This window comes from Salminus brasiliensis, chromosome 1, assembly GCF_030463535.1.
Source record: "Salminus brasiliensis chromosome 1, fSalBra1.hap2, whole genome shotgun sequence".
NCBI lineage: Eukaryota > Metazoa > Chordata > Actinopteri > Characiformes > Bryconidae > Salminus > Salminus brasiliensis.
This window is the reverse complement of record NC_132878.1, coordinates 14,372,153-14,394,280: the sequence shown is the minus strand read 5'-3', so window position 1 is coordinate 14,394,280 and position 22,128 is coordinate 14,372,153. Positions and strand designations below refer to the sequence as shown.

At 38.9% G+C, this 22,128-nt stretch overlaps 1 protein-coding gene across 1 annotated transcript in view; it reads right to left on the bottom strand.

The window, feature by feature from the left end:
• Positions 1–6,191: 6,191 nt before the first annotated feature.
• The window catches only part of ncs1a (neuronal calcium sensor 1a), a 43,212-nt gene continuing 27,275 nt past the window's right edge, over positions 6,192–22,128 (bottom strand). Inside the window, exons 3-8 of the mRNA XM_072672474.1 lie at positions 15,906–16,044; positions 12,511–12,589; positions 10,915–11,003; positions 10,596–10,673; positions 8,786–8,906; positions 6,192–7,557 (exon numbers count right to left, since the gene is read on the bottom strand). Of these exons, the coding sequence (XP_072528575.1) occupies positions 8,808–8,906; positions 10,596–10,673; positions 10,915–11,003; positions 12,511–12,589; positions 15,906–16,044 (484 nt within the window). The 3' untranslated portion in view covers positions 6,192–7,557; positions 8,786–8,807. The remainder of the gene's footprint in view (positions 7,558–8,785; positions 8,907–10,595; positions 10,674–10,914; positions 11,004–12,510; positions 12,590–15,905; positions 16,045–22,128) is intronic.

The following is a 22,128-nucleotide window of genomic DNA, read 5'->3' as shown; positions in this document are numbered from 1 at the left end:
TCACAAAGCAGCTTTACACAATCAGTAATTAGTAAAAGACAGAAAAAAGAAAAATAAATAACATAAAAAGACATGAAAAATCTATAACCCACAGGGAGCAATTGTTTGTCTGACTAAGAGAGGCAAAGGTAATCTGTTTTTATATCAATACATTTTCATATTTTTAAGCAATGACACAACAATTTAATTTCCAACTCCTTTCAAAGCCCTTGTCTATTCCCCATAATTCAATATTGAATTTCTACTCTTTTAAAATCTGAATTATGTATATTTTTCCCATAATGCCATTACCAATGCCATCCCTTGCATTGTTATTTTACAGGGGCAACCCTTACATATTTTGTGATTTTATTTATTTATTTATTTATAATTTCTTTTACTTTTTTGGGGTATTTCTACTGGGCCAACTCTTGCAAAAAATTATGAGCAAATAGTCCTGAACCCTTGTCTAAAATGTCCACAAGTCCTGTGTCCTTTACCTGTACTTATCATAATTGTCAATAATCCAAAAACAATTGCACTTCTATCTGAAGGATGCTGCCATATTGTGCAAATATACTGTACTGTAATCTAAGGTGAAATTCTCCTGCATTATTCCCAAAATACCCCAACAAAAACTGTTCAGTGCTTTTCATTCATTCAGTGAAATTCATTACATATCTTATTTATATTAGATTTACTGTGTTTTAAAAATACAAATACAATATAGCCAGCATCAATCAACGCAAAGATTCAGTGTTTAGGAATTCAGTAAAAATATAGATTTAAAACTGTCGATGTCGATCAGCATTTGAAACAGGCTGAATTTGGGTGTGGCACCAGGATGATCCACTAGAGGGCACCAATCACCCTCTTAAAAACGGGCTCTAAGGCTGTGAGACTGATCAGTGATTTCTAACAATACATAGATTTGAGCAAACTCTTTACACACAGCTGCAGTTAGACTGTTGTATCACTCTAGAGCTGTAAAATTACACTACATTGAAAACTCAGTCCTAAATAAATTTACCTCTCCATTCTATTGGACGTATTGGTTGCAGTGTGAAGCTAAAGCACATCTTTAGCACATAAAGCATCTTCTACACCAGAGGGCGACAGAGAGCTTAGCAGAACTGCTGTAACTCATTCTAGTCCTCATTCATCCACCTCCATTCTAGTGCACAGCTTTTTAACCCTGGTCCTGGAGCACCCCTCTAACACACACACTTCAGCTTAAGAGGGGTTTGTTAATTAACTGCTTACTTGCATCAGGTGTGTTGAGAGCAGGGAAAACACTGAAGTGTGCAGGGAAGAGGGTCCTCCAGGACCAGGGCTGGGAACCGGTGTTCCAACTGTAGTGATACTAAGTCATGGTTTCAGAGCTGCACAATATGGTGCAGTAATTTGACATATATTAAATTTGCTTTCCGTTGTTTTGAGTAAAGCAACCAGCATTTATGAGCTGATTTGGTTTAATTCAGTTTAAAATACTATCTTTTTGTGTTTAGATCTAAGGCAGCTCAGGAATATTGGCTAGATCTAGGAAATGAGCACACAGGAAAAGTGTGATGCTTTGTATCATTGGACACTGTGTGCTTTTTTCATTAATAACAATATAAAATATTATTTTTATTGATTTACTTTGTAGAGTTAATCTGATAGGTGCTGAATATACCTGGTGTTGTTAGGCTGGTTTAGCCAATATTATGCAGTGTGTGTGTGGCTGTAAGAGTGTGTGAGTGTTAGTGTGTTATTTACAGACAGCAAGTCCTCCCGTTGGTAGCCGATGAACACTGTGCCGCATCTTCTTGTGCTCAGAGAGTACAGCTCCACCTACATGTGCTCCAGCTCCCCTACAGAGAGTGGACAGACAGGGCAAACTGACCAATCCATGCTCTGTGTGTATTTGTGTGGGTGCTCTAAATGTCCTGCAGCACACCTCTGTCATCAGACACCCTCACTGTGGACTCCATCCTCCACCATCCTTCCCTCCCTCATTATACTTAATTCTCCTACTCCTCAGCTTCACGTCCTGGGACTCTCCTTCTGCTGTACCTCCTCTTTCTGCTGTGGATGGAGTAGGTGGAGCAGTGAGAGCTACTGCTGGACCTCCGGGCCACTGGGGGCGCTGTGCCGTCTGGCACAAAACACTGTTTTAGTCACTGTTAAATTAAATGAATTGTACAGTAGTTGATACATATTTATATGCAAATACACGACAAATAGCATTTGCATTAGAAATATAGCACAAAAAATCATCCACTTACCTTCTCCACTATATGGACAAAGGTATTGGGACACCTGCTCATTCATTATTTCTATTGAAATCAAGGTGGTGGTGGTGGTGGGGGGGGGGGTTGTTGGAGTAACTGACCCTACTGTCCAGGAAAGGCTTTCTACTAGATTTCTTTTAGCATTCAGTGACTTTAAGAACTTTAGTGAGGTCAGGATGTTGGATGATCACCTCCCACCTCATCCCTAACTTCATCATTCGAGGGAACACAGGTCCACAGGTCCACTGCTCCACAGCTCATGCTCCTCTAGTCCACACTATTAGGCATGGTGCCAGTTGGTTAATGTTATCTGCTCCAGAGTGTCCTGTTCTATTGCGAGTACATTCTACAGGGACTAGACTTGCTCTGTGCATTTGCACATCTGTGTCAGCACTGGGTGCTACTTAAGGTAGTTGAATGCATTCATTAGAAGGGGTGTTCACTAACATATAGTGGACATATGGTGTCCTTCCGTAACATTGTATCATATTGTGACAGTCGTGCTAATCACACTCCACTTAGTATTCTGTTGCTTCTGACATTATTTAATTGACATTTTTTGCTTTGCTTGTTTGAATAATTAGGTGAAACAAATATTTGGCAGAATGGAAATCCCTCTGATTGTATTCTGACTCCATCAGCAACAGTAAACAAGGGCTAGAACAACACAAATAAGAAAGGCTGTTCTTCCACATGGACACTACCCTGAACACAATGAACACCCAGCTCGTGTGACCTTCATGAGGAATGACAGGAACCTGCAGGTATGTGAAGATGTCCTGTGACAGCGTCCCCCATTAAACTGTCAGGAAGAAGCACAGGTTGAGTGAACCTGCTGGGATGGTGAAGGGTTCTCAGACAGAAGAACTCAACCTTAAGTAGTGAGGTCGACCGACAAAGATCAAGGGGTTGTTTAAAAGAGTAGATGGCCTAGTAGGAGCGAAGCTGACCACAGAATACATGTCTATCCAGCCTCGTATCCACTTCTTCCTGGTCAAGGTTGTGGTGGGTCCACATCATTGAATGCAAGGCAAGAATAACCCCTGGATTGGTGGCCAGCTCATGGTACCAGACACACACATTTATTCACATTTAAGGGCAATTTAGCATAGCCAGTTCATCTACAGTGTGGACTATTGTTATAATCAGTTACAGCCTTTATAGCCATTTACAGTGGCTTTACAATCAGAAGAACCATCTTTTAGTTCTTTTTACAACCAAGGCCTTTTTCTATTTCACAACCATGAGAAAAAGATGTGCTCTCAGTACAGGAAAGGTGATTAGTGAATAGAAGACTAAAGTCAATGATCTGAAATAGACATTATGGAATTTTAAATGTAGACTGAACTGTAGGGCAGTGCTAATATATGTTTTTCCAATCCAAGCTTTGATACTATACTCTTGTAGACCTTAAATCCCAGGGTACTGGCATATTAGCCTGCACTGAAGACAGCTTGTCAAAATGGCACAAAAACAATTCCCTAAAATAACAAGTTTGGCAACATGTGGGCAGTCAATCAGCCAATCAAACCCATGAGACATTGCAAGAACATCAAAAGATTGTTTGTGAAGTGTGAACTATGCTCACTGTGGGCTGAGACAAGGGGAACTCAAGAGTTCTGGGCAGCTTCAGCTGATGAGACTTGAAGCCAGAACACCCCACTGCTGAGCAAAGACCAGGCATATGTTGCATAGAGAAGGAGGACCTGGGGTCGTGGTGGGGTGCAGTTTTCGTCACGAGGGGGAGGGAGGAGGCAAATTTTATTGGGTGTGTAGTAAAGAAGAGGTGGATGTGGCCTTTCTTCCAAACTTTAGTTATTTTTATATAATAGATGATAAATTATTATTATATTATAGAAAGCAGGGAGCCACAAGATGGGCCTTATTTTAGCGATTTTTTGGTGAGCCATCAACCATGCACTGCGCAACTTGATTTTAGGGTGTCTTTGCTATCGCAACGACAGGAAAAGTGTACCTTGTGCCTTGGAAAAGTCTCTTAATTAATCATGGGTGTGTTTTGGGTGTAACGTGCAATAAACCAATCAGCGTGTCACTCGCCATTCCCTTTAAAAGCCAGGTGTGGTCTGATTTTGGTAGATTGCTATTTCAGTGGTGCAATATGGGGGTGTATGCGCATTGGGTACGCGCCTGTGTTGGCTGCAAACCCATTCATTGCCAAGATAACAACTAGTGTCTGACTGTTGCCATCTGCCCAGGTTGCTTTCAGTCAGTGGTGCACCTGTGTTTTCTGTTGCCAAGATAGCAATACGCCAGAAATTTACCTGAACACACCTCATTTCGAGGCCACCACGCTCATCGGCGTATATATATATTCACAAGCATCATTGCTATTTAAACGGCGCAGACGGACCCGTGATAATAGACTGTTGGTTGGGTGTAAGATAGCAATGAGCATCGCGACATGCCTTGCACAGGGTGTAAGATAAGGAGCCCCATGTGTTACAGTGATTTTACCACATGCAATCCTCCTTGTTTCTCTGATCACTGCTAAGATAATTCAAATGACAGCTCTGGCAGTTGAGTTTAATACTGTATTAACAATGCAGCATTCAAAATCATTGCGAATGTACAATGTTGACATGTAATAGGGAGAATGTTGTCTCTGTCATTGCTACTCAAGGCCTGGGATGGAAATGCATGAGACCTCTTACGAAAAAACAGAACCCTATTTGTGTAAATTGCTATAATATTACCTTCTCAGTTGACTGGTTGTTTTACTGTTCTTTATCACTCAACTTGTCAACAAATACACGTGTAGAGTTTGTCCACAAGGAGGATTTATGGCAGTGGTATAAAAATGAACTGCACTCCACAACTGTATGCAGAATGCTGGTTAAGAATGCTGCCTGAAACATAGACCACGTTTAGACCTGGACACTTCATCTGACTGGAGTATCAGGATTATTTCTGAATAAGGTCAAGCCTCATAAAACTACAAGTGTAAACTCATCCAAGAACAATTTAAACCAGATACAAATCCGATCACTCAAACCACTTCAGGAGAAAGGAGATGCATTTGTGCCACATGTTAAAGCAGTGTAAACACATCCATCTCTCCCAGACACATTCGACAACTAAAACCCCTCCCAGTACAACTAACACCCCTCCCAGTACAACCTAAACACCAGTGATAAATGCTGCGCAGTAAATGCATGTGGCTAAAATCTTTTCATGGTACAGTCCAGATACTAGTCACATGAAGTAACCAGATGTAAACGGGGTCTTAGGTGTGTAAGGCTTAAGATCTTCTTTACTTTTCATGTTGCTGTGCTAAAATTTAGAAAAAAAGCTCCATAATTAAGATTCTAAAAATGTACTTCCATTAGTGCTGCATAAACGTTATGACAATAAGTGAGTGCAAAAAGCATAATTACCCAATTAGGCTTGGCAGCAGCTCGACAAGGAGACTTGACTCCTTTTTTAATGAATGATGAGACGTTTTGTTCCTCAAGCCAGTACACTCTTAAAATAAAGGTTTGAATGGACAAGTGAAGAACTTTTATAACCTTTAGAAGTCTTTAAAAGGTTCTCACACTGACATAGGGCTTCATTTGCCAACTGTTCTTAAAAAGATATTTCTTCCCGAATTCCTTATTTGGGATTTGCTCAGTTATGAGGACAATGGGATCCATCATTGTAAGAACAGAGCTGTGAACAATCCTGCAGTTTAAAAACCCATCACGAATTTGACCTAGATGTTTCATTCTTAAGAAGATATTGGCAAAAGTGGCATCTGCCTTTCCTCAGACAACCTTTGTAGCACCTTTATTTTTAGCAACAATGATTTTAATGTAGAATAATTGAATGGTTTGAACAGTGAATGAAAAAAAGTATCCAGTGGTAAGACTTAAGACTACTTATCCATTGATGCTTTAGCATCGGTTTAATGTCTCCCACTGTAACAGACCCAGAGTGCTGTTTTGAAGTCAGTTTGATTTATTCAGGAACCTCAGTTAACACATACCACTACATATGGTGCAATGTGATTGAATGCACAATATTTCATTGACTGAAGTGACTGTAACAGCAATACAAATGGCAACAGAGAGTTCTCAGAAATCCAAGTCATTCCTCTACTGAGATGAGATGAAGTTGGCCTGTGTGTTACAGGCTACTGGAAAATACCTTTTTTATTTTTATTTATATGAAACCATATACCAGCTAAAAAAGACATGTGCATACAAATGTAATGCCAGGTATGAGTTAAAAAAAAAATGAGAATGAAAGACTGTCCTAGCGTGTTAACAGGAACGTTTCAATTCGAGCATACAATACTTTAGAAATTCATGCTGTACAACAGGCTGTAATTGCGAACACTGTACTGTAGTACATGGAACACTTCTGAAGTGGTTCATTAGTTCAAGCTGGAAAAGCAATAAAGCAAGACTGCAAAAGGGCTCCGATTTGCTGAGCCAGTGTTAAATAAATGCAAAAACACATGGGCCACATGGGCCAGTATGATCATTACAGCATCACGAGACCATTGCGTTTTACACCATAAAATAATTTGACATATCGTTGTGCAACAAAATTCTTAAAACAGCTCAAACTATCAAATAAATAAGACAAATAAATACTGGATGCTTGTCTGCACATTTGAAAGTACATAATGTACAACTGCACCTTTTCACATATTCAGAAAGATGAATTTGCCAGTTCCAGTCATTTACAGGCTTCAGTACCATTTTGTTTTATTGTCCATAAACCAATAATCCAATATCACAGTTCAATATTCACCTAACATATTTGTAGAGAGAGGCTGTTGTATAATGGTGCATGTATGATACTGTAGCAAGCTGTCCTTTGTCAGATTGTTTGGAGGCTCCATGGAGAGTGATGCATCTCACTGTCTTTATCTTACATTGCAGAGATTCACAAAATCGCAGCCATGCCAGGTCCAGGTCCACTGGTATTCAGGAGTATCCAGATTTTTGTACATGTGTACTGCATTTGTGAAAGGCAAACAGTTCAGTAACCGCTCTCATGTGGGTGTTTCTCTGCCTCTTTCAGAGAAACTTCACTCAATTCACTTGCACATTTCCTACAGTCGGAAAAAACACCCACTTCAACAGTTCTTCAGAAGATGGCGAATTAAGGTTGTAGTCTTGACCTGTGTTTTTTCCCTTAACTATGGAGATGAGAGGCTGAGCAGAGTCTTTCCACAATCGACCCCCACAATGCACCAGTTCAGTGCCTGGTACAGGCAGGCATAGGAAAGCTAGGAACACATCAGCTACCCTCCCACACAGCAAGCAGAATGGCATAAATGGACTGTTGCAATGGCCTACAATTAGACAAAAAAACATTGTCTGAAAATAAGAATTATGCAGTCATACATGTGAGAGAGAAAGAGCGCTGTACTACAGATACAAAAAAGGTAAGATACAGGAGATACAGCCTTGTAGCTGTTTCTGGGTTACAGGTACATAAGAATAATTTAAAAGTGCAGTGTAGAGAGATCCTGACACCATCCTAAGCCAATCACACTGCAGTTGGAACAACAGTTAGGTCTACAAGTATTTGGACAGTGACATTGTTTTAATGATGCCTCTGTGCACAAGCTCAATGGATTTGAAATGAAGGTAACAAGGCGCGTTGAGGTGTAGACCTTTAGCTTTCATTAAGGCTGACAATTGGCTGATATGCAGTTTCATTCATGTTCCCTCATTATTTCATGATAAAATGAAGGAGAACTGGAGGTCTGGAATTGATTGCAAGTGTTATGTTTAAATTTGGTACCTGTTTATTGGGAACCCCAATATGTGCTCCAAAGAGATATCAATGCAATTCAAATAGAGCATCATTTGGATAAAAAAAAACATATGCAGAAACTGTAGGAGCTGCCACAAGAGCTCACCAATACCAAAAGGCCTGAAAGAATATGGTCAATGCCCCAAAACATACAGCAAAAGTAACTCAAGGACTTCTTAGGGCAAAGAAATTTAGTTTTCTTAAATAGCCTGACCCACTTTAGCAGCCTTTCACTTGCTGAAGACAAAACTGAAGACAGAAAGACCCACAAATGAGTAGCAACTGAAGGCGACTGCGTTAAAGGTCTGGGATAGGGAGGAAACTCAGCATTTGGTGTTGGTCATGGGTTCCAGACTTCAGGCCGTCATTTACTTGCATCCAAGTATTAAAAATTGTTCCCTAATTACCTTTGAGCCTGTGCAACTGGAGGGTATAAATGGCTGTAAATCATGAATGCAATGCAAAATACAATGCACGATTTTGTGAAACCCTTTACATTGCAGCTGGAAGTCTACATGTATGTATACAATCAGATACTGCAAAATATTGCCACTGTCATAAAAAAAAATTATCCTGTTTTAAAAACTATTATTTTACCATCTTAAAGATACACAGTTTTCTTGCAACATGACCATACACACCTCAAAACATCATACACGTAAATCACTGTACAAGAATGATATGACTACTATTACAGAGCTGTTATCAGTCTCCTAGTGAACGGTGAAACAGTGAACGGCAGAAGGATGATGTCTACTTACTGTGCGCCATAATGAGGCAGGGCTACACTAAACCATCATAGAGTGACAGGGCCTGTACAATGGAAGGATCTGCCTTAGAGCCTTCTTGAAACTCCTGCAGCGTCAACATCCCATCTGCATTCTGGGGGAATCAAGGGGAAACATGCAAATCTGTAAAACCTCCAAAAAGCTCTAAATGACTGAGCCTATGCACATATTTGCAGAAATTCTAAATTTAGTGTCTACAAAGAAGGAATAGGTTGAATGACAAGATGAGAGTACAGTCTACTCGCCCATGGTCTGCTTGCTAAATGATCATTTTTATTGAATTCAGGTCAAATAACATGCTTGAGAACACATGCGAGTGTACATGTGATAAGTGTTAGCAGCTAATCAAGGAATTAACTTCCCGTCAATTTTAAAGTCCATTTAAGCCGGTATCCCCTGAGAGAGGCAGGACACTGCATTTCTGGCCTTTTACATAATCTGTACTTAATGGCTCTGGTAAGAGCTACTGTTCATTTCTGAAGCAACACATGAACTGGGGTGTGCTTTATGACCAGTGAGTTTTAACAGGCAATGATGAGTCATATGAGCTAATGAGCACAAATGGAAAGTAAGATAACTGTAGCTTAACATTATAAAAATGGCATTTATAGGCCATGGGTATAATTTTCCAAATTAAAGATTATTAGTAACACACCCCCAGAGCATAGATGCACCCTAATGCTTTACAGTTGGCAAGGGTTCTTTTAATGAAATGCAGTTCCTTTTTTACATACATACCTTTGCTAATTGAGGTATGTATGTAAAATACCTTTGCTAAAGATATCTATTTTGAACTATTTTGAGCACTTTAAAGAAACTGTTCTCTCTAGACATTCTGTACCATACTTCAGATGTTACATTTAAAGATACAGTCACAGGTAAGGTTTTTCTTCTTATGAAGAAGATTATGGAGTTGTGCACCACTCTCTAACTGGTCATGCAGGTTCTTGGTAGTCAACTGTAGATTAGCCTTTTCATCAGCACACAAGCTGTTCTCTCTGAGAGTTTTCTTGGTCTTCCAGATCTCGCCTTAACTTCCACAGTTCCCTTAAACAGCCATTTCTTAATAACAGCCAGCACTGTAGAAAGCACAAGCTGAAAGCGCCTGACTATTGTCCTCCCCTGCCTAGTGGACACTGATAACTTAAGAGATTTAGAGGAGCTGTTAGGAAGTGTTAGTTCAAGGTTTAAAGAGTCTGAATGTATAATAGCCTAACAAATCTGATCTACTTACAATCTAATTAGAATTGGTGACATGCCTTAAGCCTGATTTGCTGAAAGAAATTTTGAGCCTTTGCAAAGCTTGGCTGAACTGATTCGATCGAATTTTCTAAATTTTTTCATAAGAGACAGATACACTATGCATTAGAATGTACTGAAATTGTTGTGTATTATGGTTGATTAGCTGATTAGCCCTTGTTTACTACTTCTCAGGTAAAACACTTAAAAATATGCAATTTGACCAAGGGTGCCAAACTTTGGCACAGAGAAAACCAAAAGGAAAAACGCACAGATAAAAGGTAGCATAGAAGAGCCTCTGTAGGCTTTTAATTACTACTATATCCTTCAGCTGGAGTTTTCCCTTCAGCTCTTACAAAATGCAAAACAACATTTCTGTGATGCTTGGCATCATCTCAGGGGATTCCAGAGGAAAAGTCTCAGGTTAGAAACACAATTATGTGTCTACGTGTACATACAATGTAGACAATAATGTCTTATCTGGACTTTTTTTTAGAAATATAATGATGTGTGTAAATAGGCTCTATGTGTGTATGGACTTCACCTTGTCCATCATGGCGAAGATGCGATCCACTCTTTTCTCTGGTGTGTTTTCTTCCTCTGGTAACTCCACTGTGTTTCCCTGCAATCCAAAAGAAACCTGAGAATCTTATCTAATAGAGGTGCTCTCATGTGCATAGTTAACAGCATACAGCCACACACATTCACACACAAATGCAAATAAAGACACAGGTCAGATCAGTGTCAGAACCTCTTATGGTGCTTAACTACAACAGAAAATGACACTCACTCCACAGGGATACATTTATATCCATTAGTGTAGACAGAGAGCACTGAAGGAAAAAATATATGAATAAACTCACCACCATCTGATAGATAGCATCCACAATGTTTAGCATCTCATCTCGAGTTATGTAGCCATCATTGTCAAGATCATAAAGCTTAAAAGCCCCTGCAACCCAAACAACATGCAAGCATTTATTCATGTGCAACTTGTATTACGCACACATAGCAGAAGCAGCTAATCAGGGGCAGCCTCACATCAGTGAAGAGCATCAATCGATTTCTCTTCTTTTACTTATTAATTCAAAACTGTGGAATATGTACAAAACAATAAAATAATCATTTAGTAATAATATGAGCACATGTGCCCTAGTCTGGCTCCTTGTCTGTGTTTTTATCCACATCTTAACACTTACTCATCCTCATCTCCTTAATGCCTTATCCCTCCACCCCATCTCCTCAACACCTTATCTCTCTTCCCCATCTCCTCAATGCCCCAGTACTCCACCCCATCTCCTCAACATCTTATCACTCCACCCCATCTCCTTAACACCTTATCACTCCACCCCATCTCCTCAACACCTTCTCACTCTACCCCTTTTCCCAATGCCCCAAAGCTCTACCCTATCTCAATGCCCCATTACTCCACCCCATCTCCTCAACACCTTATCACTCCACCCCATCTCCTCAACACCTTATCACTCCACCCCATCTCCTCAACACCTTCTCACTCTACCCCTTTTCCCAATGCCCCAAAGCTCTACCCTATCTCAATGCCCCATTACTCCACCCCATCTCCTCAACACCTTATCACTCCACCCCATCTCCTCAACACCTTATCACTCTACCCCTTTTCCCAATGCCCCAAAGCTCTACCCTATCTCTATGCCCTATTACTCCATCCCATTTTCTCAACACCTTACCACTCCACCCCATCTCCTCAACACCTTATCACTCTACCCCTTTTCCCAATGCCCCAAAGCTCTAGAATGGACTACATAAATCTTTATCACTTAGAGAGCTGAAAAAGGTAAAGCTCTGGGTGAACCTCCTTCAGAGAAATATATGTGGTACTGGTAAGCTGCAGCTAACCAGCTAACATGGGTAGTGACTGATGAACTCACAAGAGATCATTACAAAGAATTATTGAACAGCGAAAACACTCAACTATCACAGCAGCAAATCATTTCGAAACAAATTCTACGTTAAAGGTTGTAGTGGGCAGCAGCACATAACAGGGTCCATCACTCCTCTCAGACATGGGAGTACGTGCATAGCATGATTTGATGATAAGTCTCCCTGAATATTAGATTTTAGAGACATGCACATCTTCTTTTTTTTGTTTTTGTATTATTATTATTATTATTATTATTATTGTTGTTGTTGTGGTTGTTGTTGTTGTGGTTGTCCTATAGGTCATCTTGTAATGTAGCATCAAATACACTTAAAAGACAATGATAAATCCCTAAACCTTCCATGGTTTAATTTTTATTCTTACAAAAATAATAAAAATACAATAAATCATTTCAAATCTGAGATATTTGAAAATGATCTTTTAAAATCAGTATTCACATTGTGAAAGTGGTTAAAAGGCTTATCCCTGCTATAAATAAAAGCTTCAAACACAGTGGTCTGAGAGTATTGAAATGGATTTGTTGGCAGGCTTTTGCTCTTACATCTGAGTTTCTCATCCAATGTTCCTCTGGAAGTGACAGACAAAGCCTGTATGAATTCTGAGAACTCAATACGCCCATCCTGCAGACAGAGACAGAGAGAGAGAGAGAGAGAGAGAGAGAGAGTACAAAGTAAGACAATAAGAAGTAATCTAGAGCACCCTTTTTTATCTGACAGGTACCGCACCATAAGATGGATTAGAGAACTCGACTAATTTCATTTCACCGCTTGTCTCTGTAGTCAGATCTGTTACGGGTACGAGTAAACTGTGGAATATCTAAAGCACTACTGGACCTGGACTGTTCTTACCAGAGATGGTTCTGCCATTCATAAGGGGTTTAATTTGTGCATAATAAAGTACATTAAAGTGAATTGTTATATTAAACTGTGCTTAACTGACTGCAAAGGTTTCTACTACATGCAAGCTACCTATACATTTAATTACACATTACAGCTTTGTCAGGTGTGAGAGTCACATGGCTCTGGTAGTAGGCTACAATTTAATTTAATATAAGAAAAAGTCTGTCTTAAACACAGTGCTCATTTATTTTAATATTAAATTCTAACTGTGCATGAGTTTTATCATGTTAATCAATACTTTAAAGGTGTATCTAAGATCATTATTAGGGCTATATGTCCTGCTACCTAGGGTAAGAAACCCTAAGTACATTTTTCATAATGAATCATTTATAGTTCCATTCAGAAGTAATCCACCCCCTTAAAAGAACAGTTTTGCACGAATTACAAATGCCACTGATATTATGTGCTGTGACCGTTTATTTTAAAAGAACATTTTACAGCGATGTTGGGATTCGCGTAAGAAATAAATCTGTGGCAAAAATGATCAATGAAAAAGCTGCTTGCAGGAGCATTTAGCACAGTGTAGTGGATGCTCCAAGTTTACAATAATGAAAGCTATTGCGCTGTGGAGAACACTATAGCCAAGTTGTGACTGAGTTACTGAAAAGCTTCAGACAGAAACACAGAATGCCTCTGTAATGCTATAGAGCTCTTAATATTTACACTGATACCATGAAAATTTAATAGAACTCTATATTAGTATCCAATGTTGTGGGAAATGTGCACAAGGGTGTACTGCTCAATCCTTCATAAGCTTTCTATTTACTGTCCATGATGCTCTTTGTTACAAACCAAAAACAAACATGAGATTTTGAGGGGTTTATTTTGAGTTAATGTTTTTATCATTTATTATTAGAATTATAATAATAATAATTATTATTATTCATTAATAATAATTATTTATTAATAATAATTATATATTATTATTATTATTACTACTACTGCTATATCTTGCTCAGTTGCTCAGTGTTGTACTTTCACTTCTGTTGCAATTTTTCTCAACATATTCTATATATATATATATATATTGCACCTACAGGCTACTGTACAATTAGCTTATATTTGCCCTCAACCTGTGAATCATTAAAAAAGTTCACCTTCTCTGCATAGAATGTCCCCTTAATTTAAGTGGTTAAGGCAGGGCAAGGCAAGTTTATTTGCATAGCACTTTTCATACACAGTAGAAAAATAAAAACATGGATAACACAGTTAAAAGAAACTGGGAAATTGATATCCCAACAACACTAGAGCTTATTTTCAGGGCTGTGTGGACATGTTTAATTTTAAACTTTTAAAATCAGATTTGAGTCAATTTTAATATGTGATTGTAGATTGGATACAAATCTGATTTGTGGATATGCAACTTGAATGTGAACGGTCAGATATTTAAAACTATGTCAAATTACAGTTTCAAAAATATATTTTAAATCACTGATAAAATCTAACACAAAACTAATGAACAATTTGTAGCATATGGATCAATAATACACAACAAATGTGAATTTTTGGATTGTTTTTGCTACTGTGGGGAGGGTGGGGGTAATTGCATTTTGACCCTCCTCTTTTGGTGGCAAAACAAGCAAGCTAAGTGGCTCTTTTTTTTTAAGATTGACTGTTACAAGATCTCCCATTTACATTTCAACCAGTGGCCAGTCTCCTCATTTATAACATGCATAAACGCATCAATGTACACATGCGTGCTGCTCAAGGACAGATTTGTTCACATTACAGACAGATACAGGTCACTTCCATTTATGACAGTGAACCGTGAAGACAGCCAAATCCAATCTGAGCAAAATATTGGAATTGATTAATGAGGCTTGTCATGAGCGCAGCCCTGAAACAATCAGTTCTGTGTCACATTAAGGCAAAAAAATCAGATTTGAGTCACTGGTAATATAAACATTAGCCATTATGGTGTAAACTAGTATAGCAAAATTAAGCCAAACTGGTTCTGAGGTTCCAAAACCAGTACATGTTGTTGCTACATGCAAGTTAATATCTAAACATCTGAATTTAACCAGATAGGACTGGCAGTCTTACCAAATTACCCTTCTCATAACAGCTTTGTCAAGTGTGAGAGTCACATGGCTTTAGCAGTAGTAGGATACAATATCATTAGCAGTTGCTTAATATAGGGAAAATGTTGCCCCCTAATTTAAGTAGTCAGGCTGTGAATCTAAAGGAAAGCTGTGCAAATGAACACCAAAGGGCATTCTAGAGAAAATGAGTGATAAAGTTTTTGGATATCTTTTTTTGAGCACTGTTGGATCAAATATAAGGAATGGCATTATAGCTTTAGGCCCAGCATTTTGGTGAAAACCAGAAGAGCAAAATTACCCAAACCATGCCAAAAATACACAGATTTTTATTCGTTTGAGGCTGTTAAACGCTGCAAGTGGAAACTCTTCCAGAGAGACAGTTTATTCATATTTGTCATGTCAGTCTGACATTGCGAAATGAAGGTCTGAATGAAGATTTGGCTTTTGCAGACAAGTCTGCGGAGGAGATTTTTACAATTTCTAATGTATCAAAAGCCAAGGAAGCCAAATGCACACTGCACATAAACATGAACATGAAGTGGAGATGGACACTACTTTTAATAATATACTAGTATATAATCTGACCTCATTTTACAGAGTTTCATTAATTACAGAGTTCTAATCTATATTAATAATTTTTTGTTGATATGTTGGGGGCCTCATAAAAAATGTGAAAGAAATGCTAAAGTCTACCAATGTAGTAAATGATTCTAGTGTTTAGGTGCTTTTTAAGCATTCAGTATGTTAACATTTTTCAAAAAAAAAAAAAAAAAGTGTTCATTGCAGTGAGATCTTCTACGTTTCGACACCGTCCCACCCCTAACACACAGATAACTCACATGACAAAAACAAGCTAATAAAATCCACCTGCACACCTACACAGAACCCAATGTTCTTTTCACTGACTAAATGCCTCTTTGTTTGGCACAGTAACCATGTTTCCCTGCCCTTTCCTTTTACTGAAGTCACCAGGTCAAGATTTGACCTATTGTTACCTTGTTTTCGTCAAATACATTGAAGACGAACGTGGCGAACTTGGTGGGGTCGCCAAAGGGGAAGAATTGCTTGTAGATCTTCTGAAAGCCAGCTGAGTCCAGTTGCCCGCTGGGGCAGTCTTTAATGAAGCCCTTATACCTGAAAAAGAAAAGACAGCAAAAGCTGAGGTTAGATATTATCATCAAGGGATAGTTTAGTGTTTTTTCAGGGTGGTTGCTATCTGCTGTATCTGAGGTGTGCCATCAGAAGCTCTGGCCCCTCATGCACATGCATTACCAAGGTAATGACAATGGGCTTGAGGACCAAAAGACAGCACAACATAAACACAACGTCCAAAACACAACGGAGTAAAAACTAGCGAGTTATTTGTTTATATTTATAAGATACATTGACCGATAAGATTAGTGTAGGTTTGTGTCAGCTAAGCACAAGGAAGGTAGCTAGCTAGCTACCTTGGTGATTGCACACCAGCTAGAGGCCTCATTCCACATTGCTGCCTTAGTGGTAGCACACCAGCCACCAGTCTTGTCCAACATCGCTATCTGGTAGCAGCACACTGGCCACCAGCCTTGTCCAACATCGCTACCTGGGTTGGTAGCACATCGGCTACTGGCCTCGTCCAACACTGCCACCTCGGTGATAGCACACACTTATGCAACTAATGCTACCTATTATGCATGGATCCAAATAATCCCACTGTGCTGGCAAACTTTAGAGATTTTTGTGGCCATCAACCCTAAACTCTCACAAAAAAGCAACATCATTTGATGAATTTAAAGTTAAGTGTTACAAAATACACTCAAAGAATTAGGAAAGTTTATGTTAACAAAAACTGAAAAGTAACAGGCAAAACGATCTGACCTTGTCTCTTCAATTTTGAGTAAGGACAGCTGAACTAAAATGATAACTACAAATGCCTCTCTAGGGCACACAGGAACACCGTTAATGTAAAGAGAGTGAGAGAGAGGGTGAGAAACAGATTAGTTATTGCTTCATCAGAAATGGAAAAGACTGGAGGGTGTGTTCTTAGAAAATGAGTAAATATGCAAACATATGCAAATAAGTGGCGGCAGGAAAATTCCTACTTGCAGAGGCAGTGGAATACAGGCAGTAATGCAAAGCAACTGCATTCTGAAGCAGCTGTAGGGAGCTGTGGAGCAGTGGAGCTGTGCTCTGTGGAATGATGGTGCTCCATCCAACACTTTTGTGGGCTGAGTTGGGGACTTGGGGCTGAGGGGGCATGGTTATCATCCTGACCTCACTAACGCTCTTGTTGCTGAATGCAATCAAATCCTCACAGCAGTGCTCCAATATTTAGTAGAAAGCCTTCACTGGACAGTAAAGACAGTTACTTTAACAAAAGCAGAATAAGCTCTTTCTAACACCCTTGATCTCGTCCATATAGCATACCTTTCACTTAGCATCTATTAAATTCACTTTCATTTTCCCTAACCTGAACTCAAACCAAAACCCTAGTGCTAAACCCGAACACTGGCGAGACCTGGTTTCACCAGGTAGTTTGTTAATACTTTGAACATCAGATGTATTTGAACATAAGAGGAGAAAGTGTACTATCCTAATAAAGTGAGACCAAAAAATCATTTTACTAGACTTAGTAAGACATGATCATTATCATTAAAGATTTCAACCATGAAATTTCCAATTTCCAACTAAGCGAATGCTTCTCAATCAATAAAACAGTGTATAAACATTTGTGTATTTGTGAGATGAAAAAGCTCCTTATCTGGGCAGTAAGTGTTAATTTACTCGGTAAACACTGATATTAGAATAAACAATAATAACATCCATACAAAAATAGTGGTTTTACATCACAGTGTTCATTAAAATATCTCCAAAGCCCCCAACACCTACTTTAGTAAATCAGTGCTTAATTGAGGTTCAATCAGGGGAGCTGGTGATGGAATTGAACACATGGTTTTTATACTGTATTTCTTCTAAATGCCAGCACCCCTTGCAGCATTCAGCTTTTCTGTTCGTCTTGAGTCAGAAAAAATGTTTGGCGTGCAGCAAGATTACCAAACTTCATCTTAATGTAAGTCAAGCACTTGCTGACCTACAATGTAGGCATAAGATGTTCACATGAATCATCATGTGAACACATACAAATACGTTCCCTTTTTGCACATCCCTGTTCTTACAGATAAAACCCTCCTTAAATGCTCCTCTTATTTAACTCCCAGTGGTTTAGCCCATTCAGTAGGTTGCGGAAAACCTAATGTAGGTTGCAGACAGAGAACTGCAGGAGGGCATAAGCTAATTTGCTATAGTGCAAATGATCAGGCTACTGCAAGTCACTGCAAGTTCATTAAGACATAATCATGCAGCTGGCAAGATAATGAATCACATTTATTCACAGCATAAGAATATAACCACCTTCCTAATATTGCACAGGTCTCCCTTGTGCCACCAAAACAGCTCTGATCTGTCAAGACATGGTCTCCATTAGACACAGCAACATTAATATCTTCATCGATCAGACCAGATGGCCTAGCTCCTTCGCACAGGCATCAAATTGCCTTGGGTGACCGAGACCCTGTCTCTCCTACTTTTCCCACTTTTGGTAGGTACTAATCACTGCATACCAGGAACACCCAACAGGACCTGCTGTTTTGATCAGATCCACGATTGCCTTTTTCGCTGCTTCCAGTGGAGATTTAAATTAAGTTTAAAGGGCTATGTGATTGATTGGCTGACACACCTAAACTCAATAATTAAGTTCTTAGAGTAATGCCACTTTTGGTTTCATAAAGAATGATGTTTGTAGAGATGTATGAGTGTGAAGAACCTCAGTTGAATGGTCATTCAGGTACTTATACCATATAAACCGATATAAACGTCTCTTCAGTCTCACTATGTGAGGTGCAGCTGTGGCTACTGCTTAGTTTTATGAATTTTGACCTCAATCTCTTAGTGTAAACCATGAATGGTGTAAACTTCCAAGGTGAAGCAGAGAGGTAGGTGTTTCTAATAACATGACCATCAAGTATACAACCCATGCATGTAAAACCCAACGGCTGTTCCTGATACATTAACACCACTTCCTTGTTTCTACATTCAATGACCATTTTTATCAGCTCCACTGACCATAGAGGAGCACGTTAAAGTTCTATAATTACAGACTGTAGTCAATCAGTTTCTCTGCATACTTTGTTAGCCTCTTTTCACCCTGTTCTTTAATGGTCAGGACCCGAATCAAATGTATTCAGTGGTGGTCTCTTTTAATTGATTCACAGCCTAGATGGCAGTTATTAAATTGTTCAACAACTTATGAGGTTTTATACGAGTGTTTTGTTTCAGTTTACTTACCTAATTACTATTATTGTGTGGATGTAATATATCATCACCACAATGCAAAAACCTTGTATCTCCAAAAAGGAAACTTTACAGGACAAAAATAATTCTACTAAATCTTTACTATCAATTGAAATCAGTGTAGAAGATTATTCCAAGAAAATGTCTGTCAAAAATTCACAAACGTCAAAAATGGGGATGCAAGATTTTTGCTGGACAACAACAATATTCAAAGAAAATTTCATGGTTCACTACTTTTAGTGTACAAAATTTCAATAATACTTGATAACATTAGAGGTAGAAGATATATGTAATAAACTAGCAACTCGGTATAAATGTGCAAGCATTTTGTTATTCTTTTATTTAGCTATTTTAGCTTAATGTGTGCTTTTGTGTACCTAGCTGCATGAAATTTTTGGGGTTGCAGGTTTCAGTCATTCTCATTCGGGCTATTTTTTGTCCATTAGTATGAATATTTCTACAGGCTTCATTTATTTGCATGAGTGTTTTTGCTATAGCGATGGCATTGGCACGGCAGGCTATTTTAATCAGAGGCGCAGTCTATTGTAATCAGCAGAGACAGCTGAAGAGTTTGTGGGAGGAGGTGCTCTTCAGACTACAGCCACATTTATGGGCAGCTGATTGTCTCGTCTAATAAACAGCGTGGGGGTAATAAGAGAACGCTAAGAGCTTGAGACAGATATAATGTGTTTCAATTGTCTGTGTGTGACGTAGATGAACCACAGGGTGGAATAAAGGACTGAAAATGATAAGAAACATGGTGCTATAAGATCAGTTGAAGGGCTGTATCATGTAAAAAAAAAAAGTTTCTTTCTTTAAATCTTAACCTTGTTAATACTGTCAACTATTCACATTGTATTCTTGCTGCCCTCCAAGGGATCCCGAGAATCAAGGTAGAAGATGTTTTAGATTAGATTTTTTCGGACATCCCTGAAGATTTCAGTCCGAACTCAATAGCTTGTTCTGTACTTGAACACTGTGAACCAAAATGATTTAGAAATGCCAATTGCTCAACCCACTCGTTAGGACTCCCACTCTATTACCTGCATGTGCATGTCAGTACATGTGTACTCAGTCACTCAGTCTCTTCCCCAGCTCTAAAACATCAGATAACAGATACCTGTGCTGGCCAACATTGCACAATCGTGATGAGGGGAGAAAGCGCCATCTACCCGTCCAGAGAGAACGTCCGGTTATGCTCTCCCAGGCTCCTGCTGCTGATGGCAAGCAACATGACCCGAGATTCGAACTCGAGATCCTCGGATCATAGTGTCAGCACCTTGAACTAACAATATTAATGCTTAAAGTGTTCTTTGCTTGGTTAATTGAAGCTTCGGATACAGGGCAAACCTAATGTAGATAGTTCTTCATAGAACCTTTTTATAAATAATGGTTAAGCATGGTGGTGGTAGCATCATGCTCTGGAGCCTTTTCGCTACCAGTGGAACTGGTTCATTGCACAAAGTGGATGGAATAACGAACAAGGAGAACTACCAAAGAATTCATCAGTATAACCTCAAACCTTGGCTAGATGATTGAAACTTGTAAGCTCCGACAGGGCAGTGACCCCAAAAACAAACCAAATGTGGTTGTGGAATAAAGCAGCCTAACATTAAGCTTTTTAGAATTGCAATTCTATAAAAAAAATACACTGTGGACAAAAGTATCGGGACACCTGATAATCCAACAGGTTCAGGTCTGCTCCAGAGAGTCCTATTTTACATATCTTAAGAGAGTCCTAATTTAAGATCTTAAGTACAGGATCTAGACTAGCTGTGTGTGTGTGTGTGCATTTGCACAGATGTGTCGGTTGCAACTAAAAGAAGTTGAATGCATTCATTAGAAGGGGTGTCCACAAACATTTGTACTTAAAGCAAATTTTAACAAACAAACAAACGTAAAATAATTGATAACAATTTCATGCATACATTAAGGATCATTTAAATACAGCAGCAGTAAGAAAGTTGCAATCTGATCTCAATCACCTACTAACTACATAAACTCCCACTTACATACAATAAAATTCAATGTTCCAGTCTCAGTTGGAGGATAAATATTGTATTGCTGAAAAAAAATGCAGTTTTTCCGCTAAAGAGTGCAGTGTGTTTGAAGTTGCGCTGCCCTTTTACCAAGTGAAGTGAAGTGTTTGGAACAGAGTTTCTGAAGTTTCTTCAGGGGTTTTCCTTCGAGGCCTGAACAGGTATGGCTCTGAGGTACAGTTAGTCTTCATCTCAACAAATGTTTTGAAACCTGAATTCAATAAAGTGCTGGAAGAAGTGGAACTCCAGGGAAAACGCTGTACGCTAGGGGGCTTGTGAACGTGTATGACAGGCATGTCTATAGCTGCTGCTGTGGTGTGTGATCAGGGCCCCTGTGTGGCTCTCCAGGGAACCCTAATTTACACTACACAACAAAGCCGCTCTCCAGCCTCCATGGCAGAGCTGTCTACAACTTTCCACACTTTTACATCAATAGTGAACATTGGAGTAAAAATGCCTCTCATGGCAATTAAACTGCACCAATTATGGAATGCTATGATATAGGTGCTTATAATTACATTATTATATAAAGTATGCACAACATTAATACATCCAAAGAAAAATACCATCAGTGCATTGTTTCTATTGTTTATGTACTATTTATTTTTACTAAGAGTTTTAGTGTAAATGTTATTTTAACCATAGTTATTTGTTATGAATTTATGATGCGTTTCCAGAACATTTACATCTAATCAAATTGCTTTGTTTGGAATGACACATATGAAATTATGCACTGACCTGTCATGCCTGCCCCTATTCTATCATGTCTGTCTCTGTTTTGTGTAACCGTGTGCCCTCAATCACATGGCTCTGTTTGTGTATTGTCAGTTCAAGCCCCTCCTGTTCATTA